We start from the raw sequence: 16,171 nt of genomic DNA, 5'->3' as shown, positions 1-16,171 counted from the left end.
TTCTTTTGGCACAGGTGGCAAATGGCATCGCTGTTGTCAGAGGCAGACACACAAAAAAAATGCCACACTGCTGAGCTCTGCAATGACGGCATTCTGGTGGTGGACACAGCATGCGTTGATTGGCGTGCTGTCGGGCTGACCCCGGGTGCAGATGCATGCTGTCTGACTGTGCCACTAGCTCCTTGCGATGACCTCCCCCTGCTTCCAACTCGTCTCCTCCTCCTCCTCTCTGTCTCCCCATCTGAACTTTCGCCCTGTTCTTCTTCTGGCCGAGCGGGCACCCATGTGACATCCATGGACGCATCGTCATCATCAACCGCTTCACTTGTATCTGACAACTCAGCAAAGGAAGCAGCAGCGGGTACAACATCATTATCATCACACCGTACGTCCATGTGTGTAATGCTGCCTGCCTGAGACATATCCCTGTTATTTACATCCTCTGGCAATAATGGTTGCGCATCACTCATTTCTTCAAATGGATGTGTAAATAACTCCTCTGACATACCAAGTGAAGTGGCTGTGGTGCTAGTGTTGGTGGTGGCGGCAGGCGGGTGAGTGGTATCTTGAGAGGTGCTCGAAGCTAAGCTGGAGGAGGATGGTGCGTCAAGGTTCCGAGCGGAAGCTGTAGAAGATTGGGTGTCCTGTGTTAGCCAGTCAACTATGTCCTCAGAACTTTTCAAGTTCAGGGTACGTGGCCTCTGAAAACTGGGCATTATTCTAGGGCCAAAGGGAATCACAGCACCACGACCACGATGGCCCCTGCGGGGTGGCCTGCTTCTGCCTGTCATTTTTTTTTGGATTAGTGGTACTATGCATGCAAGCTACTGTGAGACCAGATATGAGTGGCAATGTGCACTGGCAGAGGTTGGCAGAGTACACGCTGTAGGCCTGACACCCGCTTGAAGACAACTAACTGCTATTCAATCTATAACAGTGAAAAACGTTTTTCTTTTTAAATGCACGCTATAGTGACACCAGATATGAGTGGCAAAGTGCACTTGCAGAGGTTGGCAGAGTACACACTGAAGGCCTGACACCCGCTTGAAGGACACCGACTGCTATTAGCTTGCAGTGAAAAACTTTTTTGCTTTTTAAAGGCACGCTATTGTGACACCAGATATGAGTGGCAAAGTGCACGCTGAAGGCCTGACACCCGCTTGAAGGACACTGACTGCTATTAGCTTACAGTGAAAAACTTTTTTGCTTTTTAAAGGCACGCTATTGTGACACCAGATATGAGTGGCAAAGTGCACTTGCAGAGGTTGGCAGAGTACACACTGAAGGCCTGACACCCAGACGCTTGCAGACAACTAACTGCTATTCAATCTATTACAGTGAAAACATTTTTTTTTTGTTTTTAAATGCAAGCTTAAGCTATTGTGACACCAGATATGAGTGGTGGCACTGGGCAAGTGGGCACAGTATCCACTGTGAGCCTGACACAGAAGCTGGCAGACAACTAACTGCTATTCAATCTATTACAGTGAAAAAAAATGTGTTTTTAAATGCAAGCTTAAGCTATTGTGAAAGCAGATATGAGTGGTGGCACTGGGCAAGTGGGCACAGTATCCACTGTGAGCCTGACACAGAAGCTGGCAGACAACTAACTGCTATTCAATCTATTACAGTGAAAAAATATGTTTTTGTTTTTAAATGCAAGCTTAAGCTATTGTGACACCAGATATGAGTGGTGGCACTGGGCAAGTGGGCACAGTATCCACTGTGAGCCTGACACAGAAGCTGGCAGACAACTAACTGCTATTCAATCTATTAAAGTGAAAAAAAATGTTTTTAAATGCAAGCTTAAGCTATTGTGACACCAGATATGAGTGATGGCACTGGGCAAGTGGGCACAGTATCCACTGTGAGCCTGACACAGAAGCTGGCAGACAACTAACTGCTATTCAATCTATAACAGTGAAAAAAACTTTGTTGTTTTTAAATGCAAGCTTAAGCTATTGTGACACCAGATTTGAGTGGTGGCACTGGGCAAGTGGGCACAGTATCCACTGTGAGCCTGACACAGAAGCTGGCAGACAACTAACTGCTATTCAATCTATTACAGTGAAAAAAATAATTTGTTTTTAAATGCAAGCTTAAGCTATTGTGACACCAGATATGAGTGGTGGCACTGGGCAAGTGGGCACAGTATCCACTGTGAGCCTGACACAGAAGCTGGCAGACAACTAACTGCTATTCAATCTATTACAGTGAAAACATATATTTTTTTTTAAATGCAAGCTTAAGCTATTGTGACACCAGATATGAGTGGTGGCACTGGGCAAGTGGGCACAGTATCCACTGTGAGCCTGACACAGAAGCTGGCAGACAACTAACTGCTATTCAATCTATTACAGTGAACACTTTTTTTGTTTTTAAATGCAAGCTTAAGCTATTGTGACACCAGATATGAGTGGTGGCACTGGGCAAGTGGGCACAGTATCCACTGTGAGCCTGACACAGAAGCTGGCAGACAACTAACTGCTATTCAATATATTACAGTGAAAATTTTTTTTTTGGTTTTAAATGCAAGCTTAAGCTATTGTGACACCAGATTTGACTGGTGGCACTGGGCAAGTGGGCACAGTATCCACTGTGAGCCTGACACAGAAGCTGGCAGACAACTAACTGCTATTCAATCTATTACAGTGAAAAAAATAATTTGTTTTTAAATGCAAGCTTAAGCTATTGTGACACCAGATATGAGTGGTGGCACTGGGCAAGTGGGCACAGTATCCACTGTGAGCCTGACACAGAAGCTGGCAGACAACTAACTGCTATTCAATCTATTACAGTGAAAACATATATTTTTTTTTAAATGCAAGCTTAAGCTATTGTGACACCAGATATGAGTGGTGGCACTGGGCAAGTGGGCACAGTATCCACTGTGAGCCTGACACAGAAGCTGGCAGACAACTAACTGCTATTCAATCTATTACAGTGAACACTTTTTTTGTTTTTAAATGCAAGCTTAAGCTATTGTGACACCAGATATGAGTGGTGGCACTGGGCAAGTGGGCACAGTATCCACTGTGAGCCTGACACAGAAGCTGGCAGACAACTAACTGCTATTCAATATATTACAGTGAAAAAAATTTTTTTGGTTTTAAATGCAAGCTTAAGCTATTGTGACACCAGATTTGACTGGTGGCACTGGGCAAGTGGGCACAGTATCCACTGTGAGCTTGACACAGAAGCTGTCAGACAACTAACTGCTATTCAATCTATTACAGTGAAAAAAAAATTTGTTTTTAAATGCAAGCTTAAGCTATTGTGCCACCAGATATGAGTGGTGGCACTGGGCAAGTGGGCACAGTATCCACTGTGAGCCTGACACAGAAGCTGGCAGGCAGGCAACTGCAATTACATTACACAAAAAAATAAAAAAATAAAAAGCAGACTGATGTTCTAGCCCTAAAAAGGGCTTTTTGGGGTGCTGTCCTTACAGCAGAGATCAGATGAGTCCTTCAGGACTGTAGTGGACACTGAATAGCCTAGCCTAGCTATCAATGTACAGGAGGTGGGAGGGTCTGGAAGGGAGGGTCTGCTGCTAATTTGCTGGAATGTGTCTGCTGACCGTGAGGCACAGGGTCAAAGTTGACTCAATGATGACGAATAAGGGGAGGATCGAACCGCGCATGTGTTCGCCCGCCGTGGCGAACGCGAACACGCTATGTTCGCCGGAACTATTCGCCAGCGAACAGTTCGGTACATCTCTAGTTAAAACTATTTTGCTTCATTTGTTTTATAACTTCTAAATATCCTAGACATATTGGGCATTTTAGCAATCAGGACTAAGTCGAGATTTTAGTTGCACTTGATGTGATGTAGAAATTATTAAATGTAAAAACTGGGGGGAAAATTTTTTTTTATTGTCATCTCTTTTCAATTTTTAAATATGTTATCACTATTTAATATTCTGTTATGTATACATATAGGGTATTAAAAGAAAGCTATATTTCTCCCTTAAAATTATAAGCAATATGTCTTGGTACATTTAAACAGAAAGGGTGAAATTGTGGTAGAATGAACGCATTGCAAAAAGTGCCAAAAAGGCCTTGGTTACAAATGTATTGCATCTCAAAAGAGCCTTAGCCATTAAGGGGTTAATATACATATTAAATAGAATATTAGGTAATTAATCATTCAACATAGTTGACCTTGGGAATTATGGTAAATGTTGAATTTCTGAAATGTTCATTTTTGTCTTCTGTTCAGGAATACTATGGAAGTGACAGTCATCTTGAATTCAAAATGTTTGACTCTTCCAAATATAATTCAAAAGACTTGATCTTCAAAGATTCCACTAATAAAATTGTTCCTGTCAAAGACAAGAAAACTGCAGAGAAATGGCTTGGAACAAATTATATTAGTTCATTGGAAGGTTTACAGTGTAGTTCTAGTACAGGTATGTATGAACTATAAGACTTGATAGAACAGCTGTTGGTCAGTAGACTTTCTCGGGTCTGTAGTGAGTCATTGCTCTTCAAAGATTCCAAATGATAGAATGCGACCTTAGAAATACTTTTAAACTGTGAAATATGTTTCCCAAGAACAAAAATATTTTACTTATAGATTTATGGACTAGATCAGGCCTGTCCAACCTGCGGCCCCCCAGATGTTGCTGAACTACAACTCCCATGATTCTTTCAATTAAACAGATAGCCAGGGAATCATGGGAGTTGTAGTTCAGCAACATCTGGGGGGACGCAGGTTGGACAGCCCTGGACTAGATGTCCATAAATATGTTTTTAATTGTTTCTGTTTTTCACCACGATTGCTCACATGGGCAGCAAAGTGTGAGTTGGCAAATTTCAGCCTTTAGCTCAAAGCTTAGTCTAATAACTTGACACCCTAAAATTACATTTTATTGACAAAGATAAACTTAAACAGGGAAGGCTCAAACCACATCACCCTAAGTGAAGTACACTTGCTGTCGCTCCATTTCTCTGTTTAACATTTTCTAGGCAAGAGTCAGATTAGTGTAATATATGGCCACAAATAGTTTATTAATTTGAGCCACCCTTTCATCCATTGATTTGTGTTAATATACATATTGACTGGATTACACAATTATGGAATTTACACACACAAAGCAAGTGATCACACTTCATGGCATTTACGGGGATGGTACATGCCAAGAGTTGTAGAATGTTTCCATGTCACTTGGATGTGGATGTTGGTAGTCTCTACTGCGGTGCCAACTAAAGAGGTAAAAACAAAAGCTATAAAGAAAAACTTTATCATTTAGACATGTTCTAACTGACAAGCTAGCACAATGCAGAGATTTCTACATATAAAAATAAGTCCATCATGCTCAATTCTACAGCTACAGCTACAGCTACGCTATGCTTTAGATTTACACCAAAAGTGTTCAATTTTTATTTATTTCCTAAATTACTTTTATCTGAAACACATTCCCTGCCAAATGCAGCTGGGATAGTGGTTAAAACTATTTAGGCACTTTTTAACACACCACATAGAGTGACCCATATCCCTGATTCAGCAGAAACGGTTCTTCTGAATTTCTTTAGTTTGGGTGAATCAAAATTCGTTCATATGGCGTTTTGGTTCAGACTAATTTCACCCATGCAATTGTTTCAGGAAAAACTATTTGGGGAGACCAGACCAATAGTGAGCGAAAATGGGCCAAACAGTGTACTGTTAAGTATATGTATCCCTACTCTGACACCTCACCCCTTTGTAAATCATGAGCCTTCAGGATCTAATTCAATTGTTAACACTAACTTACAAAGCCTTTTTTAATTCCACTCCACAATACATTTCTTTCCTAGTCAATAAATACATTATTAAGCAATTCTCCCTGCAAATGACCTTCTCCTGTCATCTACTTGTTTCCGCACTGCTAATTCTGTCATGTACAGGATTTTTGAGGGCAGCACCATTCCTATGTATTTTACTTCCTTGTACCATTAAACTCTCTTAGACTCTACCCTAGCCTCCAGTCCTTTACAAAGATACTGAAAACTCTTTTTAGGAAATAGGAAAGCATACCATATTCCTGTGTGTCACTTCTCTCATTACAACAGCCCTACATTTGCTTCCATAGTACAGTTCATTCTCATATTGCTTTGATGATTCTATGCATCACATTTACTAGCTTAAAGGGACACTATGGTCACCCAAACATCTTTAGCTTAATGAAGCAGTTTTGGTGTATAGATCTTGGCTTTGAAGTTTCACTGCTCGGTTCTCTGCCATTTAGGAGTTCATTCAATTTTGTTTCTTTCAATTTTCAGCTTTAGCCACACCTCCCCTGACACAGCCTTCATTAAAACAAAATTGTTTTATTTTTAATCAAATGTAACTTACTTTAATTTACCTGCTCTGTAAATAGAACTTTAATTACATAAAGGAGGATCCTGCAAAGCCTTGCAACCTATTGACAGAGCAAGAGATAAGAAAATCTAAATTAAACATAATTTGCAATAAAGGAAGTGTAAACATTTGATGACTCATTATAGGAAGTGTTTAGGAAGGCTCTGTAAGTCACATGCAGGGAGGTGTGACTATGGCTGCATAAACAAAGTAATTTAACTCCTAAATGGCAGAGAATTAAGCATTGAAACTACACGGACATGATTTATACTCCAAAACTGCTTCAGTAAGCTCAAGTTGTTAGGATAACTAAAGTGTCCATTTAATTTACGGTATCATATCCATCAGTCCGTCCTATGCTCTGACACGCTGTTCTTCCTCTTGTGCTTCTTTAACCCTTCTTTGTAGATTGTAAGGTTTTTTAAGCAGGGTCTTCTTCACCTTTTGTCTCTATCAATATGATTCTATACAGTTGCAATAAAAAGTATGTGAACCCTTTGGAATGATATGGATTTCTGCACAAATGGGTCATAAAATGTGATCTGATCATCATCTAAGTCACAACAATAGACAATCACAGTCTGCTTAAACTAATAACACACAAAGAATGAAATGTTGCCATGTTTTTATTGAACACACCATGTAAACAATCACAGTGCAGGTGGAAAAAGTATGTGAACCCCTAGACTAATGACATCTCCAAGAGCTAATTGGAGTGAGATGTCAGCCAACTGGAGTCCAATCAATGAGATGAGATTGGAGGTGTTGGTTACAGCTGCCCTGCCCTATAAAAAACACACACCAGTTCTGGGTTTGCTTTTCACAAGAAGCATTGCCTGATGTGAATGATGCCTCGCAGAAGACCTACGATTAAGAATTGTTGACTTGCATAAAGCTGGAAAGGGTTATAAAAGTATCTCCCAAAGCCTTGCTGTTCATCAGTCCACGCTAAGACAAATTGTCTATAAATGGAGAAAGTTCAGCACTGCTGCTACTCTCCCTAGGAGTGGCCGCCCTGTAAAGATGACTGCAAGAGCACAGCACAGACTGCTCAATGAGGTGAAGAAGAATCCTAGAGTGTCAGCTAAAGACTTACAAAAGTCACTGGCAAATGCTAAGATCCCTGTTAGCGAATCTACAATACGTAAAACACTAAACAAGAATGGATTTCATGGGAGGATTCCACAGAGGAAGCCACTGCTGTCCAAACAAAACATTGCTGCACGTTTACAGTTTGCACAAGAGCATCTGGATGTTCCACAGCAGTACTGGCAAAATATTCTGTGGACAGATGAAACCAAAGTTGAGTTGTTTGGAAGAAACACACAACACTGTGTGTGGCGAAAAAGAGGCACAGCATACCAACATCAAAACCTCATCCCAACTGTGAATTATGGTGGTGGGGGCATCATGGTTTGGGGCTGCTTTGCTGCGTCAGGGCCTGGACGGATTGATATCATCGAAGGAAAACTTAATTTTGCAGGAGAACTTAAGGCCATTTGTCTACCAGCTGAAGCTCAACAGAAGATGGGTGTTGCAACAGGACAATGACCCAAAGCATAGAAGTAAATCAACAACAGAATGGCTTAAACAGAAGAAAATACGCCTTCTGAAGTGGCCCAGTCAGAGTCCTGACCTCAACCCGATTGAGATGCTGTGGCATGACCTCAAGAAAGCGATTCACACCAGACATCCCAAGAATATTGCTGAACTGAAACAGTTCTGTAAAGAGGAATGGTCAAGAATTACTCCTGACCGTGGTGCACGTCTGATCTGCAACTACAGGAAACGTTTGGTTGAAGTTATTGCTGCCAATGGAGGTTCAACTAGTTATGAAATCCAAGGGTTCACATACTTTTTCCACCTGCACTGTGAATGTTTACATGATGTGTTCAATAAAAACATGGCAACATTTCATTCTTTGTGTGTTATTAGTTTAAGCAGACTGTGATTGTCTATTGTTGTGACTTAGATGATGATCACATCACATTTTATGACCAATTTGTGCAGATATCCATATCATTCCAAAGGGTTCACATACTTTTTCTTGCAACTGTATGTAATCTACTTGTTAGCATATAACTCCATTCTATAGTAGTAAAGTATGGTGAAGTATGTTGGTGCTATAAATTTTTTTAATAATAATAATGATTAATTATCTTTTATTTTTTTCTTCACAGTGCTAACTCCAGTCAATGCTGCTGTATTGCTATTTTTCAGTATGCTTCTATTTAAGATTTCTGTATAATTATCAGCTACCATGTTATTGGAATGTCTATGGAAATTGCATAGGTGCAAATATCAAGAGGATCGTTGCTCACCAACAAAAGACTTCAATTGTGAATGGGTAGAAAGTGGAATGTGAATATGTTCGGTGTGTACCTGCACTGTACACTCTTTGGCTCTGTATTATTTTCATGCAATGTGCTTTGTCAAGTCCATCACGAACATTAAACCATCTATTTATTAAATATGCCTATTTCTAAGACAGCTTTATAGTCAGCAGGTATATATAATATGTGTATATGTATTTCTCCACAATGCTGCAACAATACTTGATAAAGGCAATATGTGAAACTTGTGCATGACTACATATGCGTCAACATATACATTACAGCTCTACAACCAATAGCATTGGTAGAAAAAAAAATCAAGTCACAAAAATGTGATATATAACCAATAATTGATAAAAATATCATAAAATATGGAGCAATATAAATGACATCTTAGAATAAAATCAGAGAACACCAGTGTCTTGTCCCATATTAAAATACAAACAAACAGAAAAAGCAGAACAGCGTTTCTGATTCGTTTTTTGCACACTGATCTGCTTCTTCCAGTGGGTAATGGACCACAAGCTTTTATTATCTCTGATTGGCATGGACAATCTCTAAGATAAGGAAACCTTCTGGAACAAAAAGATATATGTCTCTACAGTTTACAGTTTGTTGTTGATGCAATGATAGTGCACGCTCTCTAAAGGGATACTGAAAGCATCAAAACAAGTTTATTTTGATAAAATGTTTAATTAATAAATTATACCCCTGCAGTTTCACTGATCAATTCTCTGCCATTAGAAGTTAAAACAATTTGTGAAGGCAGTCTTCCTTGGAAAAGACTCCTACTGCCTCAAGATACAGTACCTGAAAAAAAAGAGTCTAACATTTTTTTAGCTTCCCTTATGTGTTTATTTTAAAATTTCTTATCTCCCGGTTAATAGCCTGCAACACCTTTCATGTGTATGAATAAAATTCAATTAACAGACCAGGAGATAAGAATGGTTTAAAAATTTAAACCATTTTGTCACAGGCAGGGAAGGAGTCAGGGCCGGATTAACATAGGGGCTGATGGAGCTGCAGCTCCAGGCCCAGGCCCATGGAATAGGCCCATTGGTTTAAAAAAAAAAAAAAAATAATTTTTTTTTTTTTTTTTACACACTACTCTTAGGGTTGCCAGGTATTTCTCATGTATTTCTTAGGGTTGCCAGGTATTTCTCAGAAGTATTTCTCAGGTATTTGAGGCTGCCTAGCCGGTGCCGGTATTGCAGTAATACCGGCAATACAAATGTCTGTCTCAGTATAAACATAGATTATTCTGCAATACCAGCGCCGGCCAGTAGGGGTCGCTGTTTGTGTGGAGAGAGGCAGTGATAAGAAGTTACGGCATCTCCCTCCCTGCCTCTCTCTACTCACTGATCCGCGGGGGAGCAGCTCTGCACAGAGAGTCCAGACAGCAACTCCGATACATGGGGACGCTGAGACAGTGGGACACTGGGGAACATGGGGACCCTGAGCATGGAGGTCCGCAGGAATTTTTCCGTGGGGGGGGGGGGCATAATTGTAATGACATCCATGCTTGGCCCCTTTTTGACAGTGTCATGAAAGGGAAGGAGCATAGTCCTTTTCACATAAAGCAAGGATGAATAGCGTTTTCACAACTATGGTGTCAGGAATATATGTTTGTATTCCTGACACTATAGTGTTCCTTTCATCAAATTACAGGAACATTCTGGTCACCATAACAACTTTATCTAAATGAAAATGCTGTGATGCAAGGAGGCCCCTGGGTGCTCTTTCTTTGAAGGGGTGAAACCGCTCTCAAATGGTTTACCCCCAAAGGCTTCCTTCAGCTCCAGATCTCCAGGTCGCTCAGTGGTATTCGACGTCTGAAACAGAGTGTCAGGAAGTGCAGATTGACGTTGGGCATGGGTGCCGCTGATTGGCTAGAGTGGTCAGCTGACACTCTAAGCCAATCGCTAGTTCCCGATTCATAAAAATGTTTTACGTTTTTATGAGTGGGGAGCTACTGATTGGCTTAGAGTGCTAGCTGACCCATCTAGCCAATCAGTGGCACCCCTACCCAGCAGCCCTCTGTGTTTCCTGACACTCAGTAAATAAAAGTGAACACATTAACACTGATATTGTTTGTTTTTACCTGGGGAGATGAGAAGGTCCAGAATGAAGTGCTCCAATCTCATTTTCTTCTCCTTCATTTGACACAGTCTTCTTTGTCTTCTGAGGCTCCTTCTGCTCCTTTACCTTTCTGCTACTTTCTGCTTATTTTGCGCCCTTCTGCTCCTTTCTCTTTCTGATCCCTTTCTGCTCCTTGATGGCTCTTCCTGCTCCTTGATGGACCTTCCTGCTTCTTGCAGACCCTTCCTGCTTCTTACTGCCCTTCCTGCTTCTTTCTGCCCCTTCCAGCTTCTTGCAGCCCCTTGCTGATCCTTTCTGTTCCTTCTGATTCTTCCTGCCCCTTCCTGCTCCTTGCTGCCCCTTCCTGCTCCTTGCAGACCCTTCCTGCTCCTTGCAGACCCTTCCTGCTCCTTGCAGACTCTTCCTGCTTTTTGCAGACCCTTCCTACTTCTTTCTGCCCCTTCTTTCTCCTTGCTGCCCCTTCCTACTCCTAGCAGACCCTTACTACTTCTTGCTGACCCCTCCTGCCCCTTGCAGACCCTTTCTACTCCTTGCTGACCCCGCCTGCTCCTTGCTGCCCCTTCCTGCTCCTTGCAGACCCTTCCTGCTCCCTCTTCCTACTCCTTGCTGCCTCTTCCTACTTCTTGCTGCCTCTTCCTACTCCTTGCTGCCTCTTCCTGCTCCTTGCTGCCTCTTCCTGCTCCTTGCTGCCTCTTCCTACTCCTTGCTGCCTCTTCCTACTCCATGCTGCCTCTTCCTACTCCTTGCTGACCCCTCTTGCTCCTTGCAGACCCTTCCTACTCCTTGGTGACCCCTCCTGCTCCTTGCAGACCGTCCCTACCCCTTCCTGCTGCCCCTTCCTATTCCTTGCTGACCCCTCCTGCCTCTTGCTGACCCCTCCTGCTCCTTGCAGACCCCTCCTGCTCCTTGCTGACCCCTCCTGCTCCTTCTACTTTACCCTCCTGCTCCTTGAAAACCTTTCGACCCCTTCCTGCTTCTTGCTGCCCCTTTCTATTCCTTGCTGACCCCTCCTGCCCCTTGCAGAACCTTTCTGCTCCTTCTACTTTACCTTCCTCTATGCGGTCTCCCCCACCCCCCCCATCCCTCACTTACCTGCTCTGTAGGCTGTCTCTGTGCTGCTCCCCTGCGGTTTCAGTCATGAGAGAGAGGCAGGGATAAGCTGTAGCTTCCTGCCTTTCTCCATTCACAGCGCCACCTACTGGCCAGCGCTGGTATTGCACTGTATTCTCACACTAAAACGAAAAATAGCAGCACAAGCTGAAAAATCTGGGGGGGGGGGGGGGGCAAGTACCCCCTTTACCCCCCCATACGGATGCCCATGACCCTGAGACACTAGGGACACAGTGGCCTCATGTCTCCCAGTGGCCCCTAGTCTGTGTCCCCATGTCTCCCAGCCACTGTCCCTAGTGGGTCAGTGGCCCCATGTCTCCCAGTGTCCCCATGTCTCTAAGTGTCCCCTAGTGTCCTAGGGACATCAGGACACTGGGAGACATGAGGGCACAGACTCTAAGGGACACTGGTTGACATGGGGATACAAACACTAGGGGACACTGGGCGACATGGGGACACTGAGAGGCATGGAGACACAGGGAGACATGGGGACACTGGGCGACTTTGAGACATAGGAGACATGGCAGTGTCCCCATGTCTCCCAGCCCGTGTCCCTAGTATCTCAGTATCCCCATGTGTCCCTGGTGTCTCTCAGTGTCTGTAGTGTGCCAGTGTCCCTAGTGTCTCAGTGTTCCCTAGACTCCCAAAGTCCCCTAGTCTCCCAATGTCTCTGTGTCCCCATGTCTCCTAGTGTCTCAGTGTCCCCTAGTATAAAAGAAAAAATCTCAGGCACTCAGTGTGATAGATTTAGGCAGGTTTATTGGACACCGCAACGTTTCGACCTGTACCCAGGTCTTTATCAAGTCTCCAATGTCCCCTATGTATCAGTGTCCCCTATGTATCAGTGTCTCAGTGCCCCATGTCTCTCTGTGCCCGTAGTGTCTCTGTGCCCATAGTGTCTCTGTGCCCGTAGTGTCTGTGTCCCCTAGTATAAAAGAAAATAATCTCAGGCACTCACTGTGATAGCTTTAAGCAGGTTTATTGGACACCGCAACATTTTGACCTGTACCCAGGTTTTTATCAAGTCTCCAGTGTCCCCTATATATCACAGTGTCTCAGTGCCCCATGTCTCACTGTGTCCCCTCGTGTCTGTCACCCAGTGTCCCCAAGAGTCTCAGATTTCCCAGGTCTCCCAGTGTTCCCTAGCATCTGTGTCCCCATGTCTCCCAGTGTCCCAATGTCTCTCAATGTCCCCTAGTGACATGGGGACACTGGGAGACATGAGGACACAAACACTAAGGGACTGGGAGACATAGGGACACAGACATTCCCCCTTTTTGTGTATGTTCGCCCTTTCGGCCGTTCTGGTTATGTGATTTATGTCAGTAGCCCACCCTTTTACCGCATCCATAGACTTCCTGCTTTACTGGACACTGCTGTTAGGGGGTATGGGTTTACTTGAAAGATGAAAGCATGAGATTAGCAAAGGGTATGTGTTTTCTCATAGTTGCATCCTATGAGTTTCCCTACAGCATCATCTCCATCAGATACATGACGCTTAGGAGGTAGGACTGTTTTAGTGTTTTTGGTCAATAAGATTTTGTAATTAGGCCCATCATAATTATCAGCACCAGGCCCACTGGGCTCTTAATCCGGCCCTGGAAGGTGTGGCTGGGGTTGTATAAACAAAGTGATTTAAAGTGGCACTGTCACTTCTGAGTATTTCATAAAAATATTATCTTTATGAAAAACTCATGCTGACTGTGTTTGAATTCCAATGCAATCAGGCCCGGACTGGCCATCGGGCACACCGGGCAAATGCCTGGTGGGCCGCGGTGGCCCTGGGCCGTGGCCGGCAGGGGAGGTCCCAGGATCTATGCAGGGCCGGCACTATCTGAGCGCCGGCCCCGCTGTGTGCCATGGCGGGCCGGTGGGGAGATATAAGCTCTCCCTCACCGGCCCACTTAAATAGACCTGCGGCTGGGGAGGGAGAGGACCCGGCGGAGCTCTATCTTGCAGCTCCGCCGGGTTCCTCTCGCGAGATCCGGTGCGTTGCCATGGCAACGACCCGATCTCGCAAGAGTGAACTCTAGCCTGCAGGCTAGAGTTCACTCACCACTGGACCACCAGGGATGGTGTCAGAGTGCCGGCCCCCTCCCACTCTCTCCAGGTACCAGCGTGCCGGTCCCCCCCCTCCCAGGCTAAAGGTAAGAAGGGAGGGGGAGGACTTAATAACTGGTTATTTTTATTTTTTACCCCCCCCCACATAACATTTATCCACAGCAATCTCACACCCATCACACACAGCACCCTCACATACAGCACTCACACACATCACACACACACAGCACCCTCACATACAGCACTCACACACATAACACACAGCAAACACACACACAGCACTCTCACACCCATCACACACAGCACCCTCACATACAGCACTCACACACATCACACACACACAGCCCTCTCACACACACAGCACTCAAACCCATCACACACAGCACCCTCACATACAGCACTCACACATCACACACAGCACTCTCACACACACAGCACTCTCACACCCATCACACACAGCACCCTCACATACAGCACCCTCACACACACATCACACACAGCACTCTCACACACACATCACACACAGCACTCACACCCATCACACACAGCACCCTCACATACAGCACTCACACACAGCACTCTCACACACAGCACTCACACACACATCACACACAGCACGCACATCACACACAGCACACACACACAGCACACACACACAGCCCTCTCACACAGCACTCTCACACACAGCACTCTCACACAGCACTATCACATACAGCCCTCTCACACATCACATAAAGCAATCTCACACACATCACACACAGCACTCTCACACACAGACACATCACACACAGCACTCACACACATCACACACAGCCCTCTCACACACAGCACTCTCACACACAACACTCACACAACCGTCACACACAGCACTCGCACACACATCACCCTCACACCCATCACACACATCACCCTCACACCCATCACACACAGCACTCACACCCATCACACACAGCACCCTTACACACAGCACAAACAGCACCATCACACACAGCACCCTTACACAGCTGCCACACACACATCACAAACAGCACCACTCAAACAAAGCATCCATCACACCCACTGCACCCCTCACACAATACTTCCGAACATATTCATATTCTATATATATATATATACACACACAGACTACAGCACCCCTCACACACATACTGCACTCCTAAACACATTACGTTCCAGACACACAATAGATCCCTTACCAAACTCTGAATCATATACACACACTAGATCCCTTTATACACTCTGAATCCTTATATACACACACTCACTAGATCTACACATTCTGGGTCCTTCAAACACACACTAGACTCCTGTATACACACACACTGCACCACCTACACACACACACTACATTTCTAAAATACACACTCTGGATCCCTTATAAACACACTAGATTCATTGTAAACAAACACATACTACACCCCTAAACACACACGCTCTACAACCCCAACAAACACTACATCACCTATATACACACACACATACTGTACACACTATAACCTGTATGCACACACTTAGAACATCCCCAATACACATATTCTCTACAGCCCATAGCCACATTTGCATTACATTACACCAAAAACACAACACGACTAAAACCGACCTTATTACACAATACCACACCACAATCAGCTCACTCTACACACACGCAACCCCACAAGCAGGCTCCAAACACATGCACAATACTCTTTCCTGGCCCTTTTGTCTCCTGGTATCCATTTATAAAGACACCAGAGACAATTTGCAAGGAACCACAGTGCAAGCATGTTATTAAATTTGCTTGCACTGTGCAGAACAAATACAGGGCTTTTTTTCTCTTGCTAGAGCTCTTTAGCAGAGCTCTGCGCATGGTCTGCCCTGGAAGAGCATTGAACCAACATGCTCACTTTGAGAGGGGGCGTGTTTGTCATTGGTGATGACGAAACACACCCTCTCTGCCCCGCCACATTCTTAGTGGGCCGCTGTGATAAAAAAATGCCCGGGCCGAATTTTTCTCCCAGTCCGGCCCTGAATGCAATCCAAAAATACATATTAGGGAGTTATGATAAAGCCTGAGGTTGGCAAATGTTAACAAAAGATGGAGCTTAGCTGTCAAGTTTTGCCCAATCCAAGCAGCCATAACTTTGAGGTATTGTTTCTCTTATGGCAAAACTTGATCTATGGAGACTCCAGTAGTCTCCTCCAATGATCTCGGTGTTGTACTCCTGCACATGTTTACTGGCAGGGGA

The 16,171-nt window shown here is 44.1% G+C and overlaps 1 protein-coding gene across 1 annotated transcript in view; it reads left to right on the top strand.

Moving 5' to 3' along the window:
- The window catches only part of MELTF (melanotransferrin), an 80,409-nt gene extending 71,438 nt beyond the window's left edge, over window positions 1-8,971 (top strand). Inside the window, exons 15-16 of the mRNA XM_063442730.1 lie at window positions 4,222-4,411; window positions 8,523-8,971. Of these exons, the coding sequence (XP_063298800.1) occupies window positions 4,222-4,411; window positions 8,523-8,590 (258 nt within the window). The 3' untranslated portion in view covers window positions 8,591-8,971. The remainder of the gene's footprint in view (window positions 1-4,221; window positions 4,412-8,522) is intronic.
- The last annotated feature ends 7,200 nt before the right edge of the window (window positions 8,972-16,171 follow it).

The sequence above is a fragment of the Pelobates fuscus genome, chromosome 2, assembly GCF_036172605.1.
Source record: "Pelobates fuscus isolate aPelFus1 chromosome 2, aPelFus1.pri, whole genome shotgun sequence".
Lineage (NCBI taxonomy): Eukaryota > Metazoa > Chordata > Amphibia > Anura > Pelobatidae > Pelobates > Pelobates fuscus.
Note: the sequence above shows the minus strand (reverse complement) of the source record. Positions and strands in the feature narration are given on the sequence as shown.